At 45.8% G+C, this 8,671-nt stretch overlaps 1 protein-coding gene across 1 annotated transcript in view; it reads left to right on the top strand.

Moving 5' to 3' along the window:
* USP49 (ubiquitin specific peptidase 49) overlaps positions 1-7,524 on the top strand; it is an 8,134-nt gene extending 610 nt beyond the window's left edge. Inside the window, 5 exon segments of the mRNA XM_007458205.1 lie at positions 2-748; positions 2,082-2,286; positions 5,521-5,629; positions 6,185-6,390; positions 7,334-7,524. Of these exon segments, the coding sequence (XP_007458267.1) occupies positions 2-748; positions 2,082-2,286; positions 5,521-5,629; positions 6,185-6,390; positions 7,334-7,524 (1,458 nt within the window).
* Positions 7,525-8,671: the final 1,147 nt, after the last annotated feature.

The raw sequence follows: 8,671 nt of genomic DNA, 5'->3' as shown, positions 1-8,671 counted from the left end.
GGAGGAGCTGGCCAGCTCCCCTCCGCGCAAGAGCGCGCGCCTCTTGCTGCACGCGCCCCGCGCCGCCGCGCCGCGCGCCGCCGCGCCGCGCACGCCCGCTGGGCCCCGCCCCGCGCCGCGCCGCGCGCCCGCCATGGCGCCGGGCGTCACGGGCCTGCGCAACCTGGGCAACACCTGCTACATGAACTCCATCCTCCAGGTGCTCAGCCACCTGCGCAAGTTCCGTGAGTGCTTCCTGAACCTCGACCCGTCCAAGACGGAGCAGCTGTTTCCCAGGGCCGCCAACGGCAAGGCCCCTCTCGCGGGCAGGCCGGCCGGCAGCTCAGCCACCGAGCTGTCGCCCAGGAGCCACGGGGTCGAGGCCTGCGAGCGCGAGGGCCTCTGCTTGAATGGCGGGGCCTCCCTCAGCAGGAGCCTAGAACTCATCCAGAACAAAGAGCCCAGCTCGAAGCACATCTCCCTCTGCCACGAACTGCACACCCTTTTCCGCGTCATGTGGTCCGGGAGGTGGGCCCTGGTGTCGCCCTTCGCCATGCTTCACTCGGTGTGGAGCCTGATCCCCGCCTTCCGCGGCTACGATCAACAGGACGCGCAGGAGTTTCTCTGCGAGTTGTTGCACAAAGTGCAGCAGGAACTCGAGTCCGAGGGCACCAAGCGCCGGATCCTCATCCCCTTCTCCCAGAGGAAGCTCACCAAACAGGTCTTAAAGGTGGTGAACACCATATTTCACGGGCAGCTACTCAGCCAGGTAGGTGTGTGCCCAGCCCATCCCCAGCTGCCCACCACACTGGAAACGGGTTGGTGTAGTAGTTAGGCTTCCCGTGCGTAGCTCCCCCAGGCTGTTGGCCTAACTAGGGTAGCCGACATTTGCTGTAACTATGCATAGCTGAGGGCGGCCACTGTACCTTTTACTATACTGTGCGACGGCCTTGTTGGTGAATTTGCCTCCTGTCTTAACAGGCAGATTTTTAGTTTAACTTGCCATATCATTTCACTTTCAGTAAATGTCTTTAATCTTTAATGATGATACGGGTAATATAATATTCCCATTGTTATAATCAAGTACCCATTGTTGGCATGCCATCCTTTGATCAGTTTTAGGAAATTGAAGTTTGCCTATAACCTTGGTTCCATGGTTGTTTGAAAGAGTACTCTTCCTTCCAAGGCATTCTTTACATACAAGGGAGGGAGGTGGCTCGGAGGATGCCAAAGGGTAAGCAAGTCTCCCTCCTGTCCCCCATTACCTTTCACTTCCTTAGCCATCTAAGGACTTGAGTGAAGACTCATAGATAAGGCTTTGTGAGAACATGCAGAAAGAATTTGTAGAGGCAAAGAGGTGGGGCTACTTAAAGAGATTCAGGTAAAACCTCTACACTATCCTACTGAGGTTTTGTGTCCGGGTACTGAGGGTTTTAAAAGAATGGTGAGAGTATGAGTAGGATGGGAAGAGGAAGTTTATTTAGGTTTTTGTTTTTCAGCCTGTGAAAGGGGAGTGTTTCTCAGCACTTCCTCTACCCCTCTGGGGGTCTGTAGGAAGAAAGGTGCATCTGGGAAGGTTACAGCTGGGGAGGAGGTCTGATCACAAGGTACTTTGAGCGGGGGGGAGGAGGTCCAGTCACAAGGGATCAGTGTAGGGATGCTGCAAGAAACAAGGGCAAAAAGAGGCAAGTTGGACTGGATGGAAGGAGCAAAGTCTGGAGAGAACAAGAGTATGAGGATGAGAGAAGCAGACAGGAATCTGCAAATTCTCCATCTCAGATTGATGATGCCTTGCCTCCATGGTAACTTCCATCTGTAATACTGCAGCATTGAATGGCAAAGCATGCTTTATGAGAGAAGAGAGAAAGGGGTAGGTAGTAATAACTGCTGTGTGGTTTTCCAGTTCCAGCTAGCGTCATGGTTAGAGATACATACCAGAAGTAATATGCTCTAATTCTCTTAAAGTTATGTTTATTATTTTAATATTACAGTTAAATGTTTTTGGAAAACTATGCACTTAGTTTTGGTTATTATGTGCTAGCAAAAATGTATGTGGGAAGCATGGAAGTTATACAACCTGTAAACCAATCTTTTCATTCTAGGTCACATGTGTAGCATGCAATTACAAATCCAATACCATCGAGCCCTTTTGGGATCTGTCCCTGGAATTCCCTGAACGCTATCACTGCATAGAAAAGGGGTTTATCCCTTTGAATCAGACTCAGTGCCTGCTCACTGAGATGCTGGCCAAGTTCACAGAGACAGAGGCCCTAGAAGGGAGAATCTACGCTTGTGACCAATGTAACAGTGAGTGCTGGGGGGAGGGGTGGGTGTGTGTAACTGGAATATCAGTTTAAGGTGTTTCACTTGCCACTTTAGTCAAAAGTAACACTGTAATATTGAGTGGGTTTTTTTGTTTTGTTTTGTTTTTTGCGGTACGCGGGCCTCTCACTGTTGTGGCCTCTCCCGTTTTGGAGCACAGGCTCCGGACGCGCAGGCTCAGCAGCCATGGCTTACGGGCCCAGCCGCTCCGCAGCATGTGGGATCTTCCTGGACCTGGACCGGGGCACGAACCCACGTCCCCTGCATCGGCAGGCGGACTCTCAACCACTGCGCCACCAGGGAAGCCTTATTGAGTGGTTTTAAAACATGTTTTTTTTTTTTTTTTTTTTTTTTTTTTTGCGATATGTGGGCCTCCCACTGTCGTGGCCTTTCCCGTTGCCGGACGCACAAGCTCAGCGGCCATGGCTCACGGGCCCAGCCGCTCCGCGGCATGTGGGATCCTCCTGGACCGGGGCACGAACCCGTATCCCCTGCATCGGCAGGCGGACTCTCAACCACTGTGCCACCAGGGAGGCCCAACATCTTTTAAAGATTTTTTTTCTCCTATTTCCCTGAAAACAAGCATATGGACATTAAATGTTAAAAAGCAAAACAAAACCTAGGAGTTGGGCCTCCTTTGACTCCTGCTGTGATTGACATTAGTTGTTATCTTGGGAGGCATTTGAAAGTATGGATCCTGAAATGGGGACTCCAAGAATGTGAGTACTTAGCTTCATAGTGTACAGGGGTCCTGCTTAAATTCATGAATACAGTCTGACATTTCTTATTTAAAGTTCAGGTGGCATAGCCTGTTTGAGGCTATAGTATCAGAAAAGTGTGCTTTTGTCCTGAATTTGTAGATTTAAAGTACAATGAAACCAAGAAAGGAAGTCATATGGTGCATTGCTCTATGGCAGCTTCATAGTTATTGTCACATGCCTGAAAGGTTCACATCTCAGAAGGGTCATAAGGAAGTATTTCTCTATCATGGCTTTAATTGTAAAGTGGAATTTTTTCTATATGGCTCTGTGAGTATCTTATGCACCCCCCATCCCCACCCCCATGTCTTACTTACCACACTAACACTTACTGCTTTTGCTAACCCAGCATGGACAGAGGAAATGCAGAGCAAATACTTTGAAGCTGATGTTTGGGTTTCTGGCATATAGAGATTTGGAAACTAAGATGCATGGATTGTGCAGAGATCTGAAATCAATTTGCAGCCATACTGTAGTCTGGACTACAAGTTTTGGGAACGACAATTTTACGGTAGCCCTTTTAATACTTCTGCACATGGTTTTTTAAAGTAGTACATTGTGGGAAACCTGTTCTCTGTGAAGAATCAGGATAAAAATCAAGTCACACCTGCTATCATTTTGCCATTTTAAAACAAAATTTGAAGTGCTGTATTTGGTTCACCATAAACTCACCTATCTTGTTCCATATTGATATATAAAGGCAGTGACTTAAATTATCTTACTAGAACATTGTTTTTTCTTTTTAAAATAGTGATTCATAAAGCTTTTTACTTGTAAGGAACAGAAGGATGTTAACAGCCTTAACTATATCATTCTTGGACTTGATAGATTATGCGAGAAATACTTTTTTTTTATTTTTGCAAGAAAGGATTGTTCTTCCGGTTGCCATATGTGCCCATTTTTCAGTATTTCTATAGACAGGTTCAAATAGCAGGGAAGGAAAGCTATGGTGAAGGGATGAGATGCATTGATCTGTTGCTTGTGAAAGTTTCAAAACTTTCAGTCATCCACCTTTCTGTGTGGCCAGCATAATCAAATGGGAGACAGAACTGATCAATCTCAGTTGAATCAGTAATATCTTTTTCTTTGTGAATTTCATTTTAGGGAAACAAAGCCATATTCTATTATTGTCTTCATCTTAGCTCACTTACTCCCTCTGCTGAGAGTAGCAGTCACTGCCAGGATTCCCAGGCAGAGCTGCTGTAATTTTCAAAAATCTGCTAGTGAACAGGAATGTAAAATAAGGCCAGGCCTCTCTTTGAATTCTCTTTCCGCTCATGCTCTCACATATCATGACTACCAGCCCTAGTAAAAGCTGCACTCTATTAAGAGAAGCAACAGCTCCACATCCTGTTGTCACAGAAAGCTCCTTGATACGTCATCTGGCTGTGACTTGCTACCTTTCATGAGTGGTACAGACAGGACTTCGAAATCAGATGCCAGGCTCTTCAGACACTGAGACCATTATTTCAACAGCTCAAAGACAATTAGCAGGCACCACAGTGGACCACTAATTTTATATTCCCATCCATTCACCGATTTAATTAATATAATAACAGAGTAGTCATCAGTAAATGGTTATAGAGAAGGCTTCTGATGGAAATTAAGAGAACTTCATTTCCACTGTTTACTTGCTGTAATTTAGAAATGCATTTCACCCACAATTCAGTATCTTTAGAAACAAAATTGGAGTCTCAAGCACTGGTTCTGCTTTGGACTGGGTTTATTTGGCCAGCCTGTCAGCCTTGTCCTGCATGTCTAGCAGTGTGCTGTTACCAAGAAACATGTTTCAGGAAATAGGTATGGCATAAAAATATAAAACCAGGGACTTCCCTGGTAGTCCAGTGGGTAAGACTCCATGCTCCCAGTGCAGGGGGCCCAGGTTCGATCCCTGGTCAGGGAACTAGATCCCACATGTATGCCACAACTAAGACCCAGTGCAGTCAAATAAATAAATAAATATTTTAAAAAATAATAATAAAAATATAAAACCAGCAATTTCTTTTCTAAATATTTGTATAGGCCACAAGCATGGGGGAAAAATCTGTTTAAACACGCTGTCCTTTAGTAATCCTGTGTCCTCTTACCTTTTCCCTAAGCCTGAAATATATGCATTATCCCCCATTTCACAGGAAAGGAAACTGAGATTCCTTTCAGACAGTGGGAAGGACAAAGGATGCACCTTACAACTGAGTCAGCCTTCTTTAAGCAGCCATCCCAAGAGTGCCACACAATCACTCCTTTCATCTCAACCAGAACTTCCGTGGCCACTCCATGCAGGCATGCGAGGCTGGGAAATGCAGTCTTAGAGAGGGTCACATTGCTGCCCCAAATATAATTGAGGTTTAATACTGAGAAATAAGAAGAATGCATATCGAGTGGCAAGTCACTGTCTCTGCCATAGCTCAGAAAGAATGAGTCTCCTCACAATCTATGTCTTATGCCTTCCCAAACCATATAGGCAAACGACGAAAATCCAATCCAAAACCCCTTGTTCTGAGTGAAGCTAGAAAGCAGTTAATGATCTACAGACTACCTCAGGTCCTCCGGCTGCACCTTAAAAGATTCAGGTGAGCTTGCTCTGGGGCGTCCCAGGTGGCTGTGAGCTGTGGGAATAGCTACTTCAAAGGCTTTGGCGAAGGCACATGTCTTCTTCGGTGTTGGGAGGAGAAGCCTGTTCCCTTAGAGGCTTCACGCGTTCCATGGAGTGTATGGTTCATGCCCAGTGAAGCAAGCTGATGTTGGGGGCCAGGACTGGGCTTCTGCTCTCATGGTCCTATTTAATCAGCTAGCCTGCACTTGGGTGTCTGTGCTTGAACATTTCCTAGCCTCGCTTGGGCTTTTATAGATTCATCTTCAGAATAAAGTATGAGATAATCTGTGAAAAGGAGGGCAGGAGGTAAAGTACAAAAAGAGTATTGCCTGAATTGCTTGTTCAGGGATTTCTAGTTTCAGAGAACATGCAATATTCACAGGAAATATATGTGAACATTGATTACCACTGTCTTGTTGTGAAAGAAAACCAAATCCAGAAGGTTAAATTTTCTCTGTTCCGTTGTACCTACCTCTGCCTCTGATCACACATGCCATTTCTTACTAGTAAGAAGTTTATATCCATGTTCTAGGTGGTCTGGCCGTAATCACCGAGAGAAGATTGGGGTCCATGTCGTCTTTGACCAGGTATTAACCATGGAACCTTACTGCTGCAGGGACATGCTCTCCTCTCTTGACAAAGAGACCTTTGCCTATGATCTCTCCGCAGTGGTCATGCATCACGGGAAAGGGTTTGGCTCAGGACACTACACAGCCTATTGCTACAACACAGAGGGAGGTGCGTGCGCTTTACTCTGTGGGGTGGGGGACACAAAAACGGGTTGGTTTGTCCACATTTCATTCCTTTTATTTAATCTATAGGGAGATATTACATACATTAAAATCCAGTGGAAAGAATTATGAAAGATGGATTCAAATTTTGGATATATCACTAAGTAACAACATTTGATTGTTCTAAGAATGGACAGGAACTAACATGTAAAAGTGCTGAGCACCATGTCTAGTATGTGATGGTCAGTTAATGTTAGAGGTTATTGTTGTTACTAATACTTCTGCTGCAGACTTCAGTTTCATTCTTGGTTTTGCAGAAACAATATGACCCATCGAACTTCATGGAATCTCACTAGCCTCAGCTCATAACAAAGCTGAGGACACTTACTGAGCACTTACTACAAAGGCCCTTCCCAAGGAGCCTTCAGTCCTTGCCCTCAGAGCAGAGCCTCCCAGCTACTGCGCTGAGGCAGGTGGGCTGCGAATGTGTTTTCAGTAGTGTACCCATCCTGAACCCCTCAGACCTTGGGGTAGCCAGAGGGAGCCTGTAAAAAATAACTTTTTATTCCTTCTAAGTTTTCCTTTATCACTTCTCTCTATTTACACTCCCCCTCTCCTCCTCCTCCTTTTCCCATCTCTTAGCCCCCAGTCTCCTGTCTTTGTAGAAAACCCTAATGGGCAGTGAAGAAGACTGAATGAAATGAAATGAGGACAAAAATTATAGTCGGTCGATAGTGCAAGCAGTATTGTGGTGGGGCTTGCGGGGTTAAAACCAGTGGTTTCAGGGAAGTCTGTTGGTTTCATTTACTTTTCTCTTCCTCCACCACCAACAATCAAGGGTTGGATCTATTCAGAACTCCTCTGTCCCTTTCCTCATCTCCTTGTTTGCCTGGTGACTGAAATATAAGTTGGGTAGTCATTTTCTCTCTTTCTTTCATTTGGTTTCCTAGGTTTTTGGGTCCACTGCAATGACTCAAAGCTGAATGTATGCAGTGTCGAGGAAGTGTGCAAAACTCAAGCCTACATCCTTTTTTACACTCAAAGAACAGTTCAGGGCAATGCAAGAATCTCAGAAACCCAACTCCAAACTCAGGTGCAGTCCAGCAACAACGATGAGGGCAGACCACGGACCTTCCCCTGAATGGGAGGCACGTATCGAGGACTGGCTTGCTTTTAAACTATTGGTTTCTATACATCTTTCCTCGTATAGGAAATAAGGTTTACTGCAGGAACAGATTACTAGGTTTGCGTCACTGGGTCTAGAGCAGAAGGTGCCAGGTGACTCATGTGCTATCATAAAATTTGTAGCAACTTTCTTTTAAATGGGTTTAGAAATCCCCTCCTTCGTTAAAACAAATCAAAAGGAGTAACTTCTATGAAGACTCTTTCATCAGTTGCTTCTGAATATAGAGGGATCTGGGTGGAGGAAAGAGGGAGTAAATTGGTCAAGTCCAGCCATGTTCTTTCTATTACATGATTCCCCTGCTAATCAGGATTCCTTGCAGCACCAGAAGAACCCTCCTGATGTGAGCAGCCCTCGACAGAGCACGCAAGGAGGGGCCCTGGGCTGGCAGCTTGCTGGATAGGATTGGTTCCAAGGTGGAAGGTGAAGTCTAAGGATTTTTTTCCTACAAAGGAAGTAGCCCTCAAGGGTTAAAAATCTGCAGACTTCCTTTTTTAGGGGACAGCAGTTGAAGAATCGAATGAGATGCATGGAGGAAATTTCTCCATGTGAAATGGGAGGTTTTTCATGTGTCATACTCTCCCTGGCTGCTGCTGTCATTTAATCATACCACATCTTCTGAGATGACATGAACATCCCTTCATTCTAAAGAAGGAGCAGTTCACACGGGGAAGCAAGAAGCTGGTACATGACATGTTCTTTGTGGCACACTGAGCCTAAGGGCACTCCTGGCTACCTAGTTCTGTAGCAAATCCCTGGTTCAGGTCTAGGGCAAGCACATAGTTTGGTTTAAATTGGTCTTTGGGTCAGTTGTCTGAGGCCTTCTCAGAACTCAGGGGGTGGGGGTGGGGGGATAGCCAGTGGTCCAGGGCTTATCTAAGTGCCTGTCACCCATTTCACCTTGGTGCAGCAGGCAGCTTTTCTTAACCTGCAGCTTATTTCCTGTTCACAAGATGTGGGAGCTTTTGCTTTTCTAAGGCTTAGGAATCCTCCTCCTGTATGTCTGAACAGTTTATTGTTGACAGTCCTGGCCTGTTTCCTCCAAAATCTGCTAATCCCTACTGTTTTTTTACCACCCACACTCAATCCATCAGAGAAAAAAGCA

The sequence above is a fragment of the Lipotes vexillifer genome, unplaced genomic scaffold (genome assembly GCF_000442215.2).
Source record: "Lipotes vexillifer unplaced genomic scaffold, Lipotes_vexillifer_v1.1 scaffold4, whole genome shotgun sequence".
Taxonomy (NCBI): domain Eukaryota; kingdom Metazoa; phylum Chordata; class Mammalia; order Artiodactyla; family Lipotidae; genus Lipotes; species Lipotes vexillifer.
This window is presented reverse-complemented; position numbering and strand designations above follow the sequence as displayed.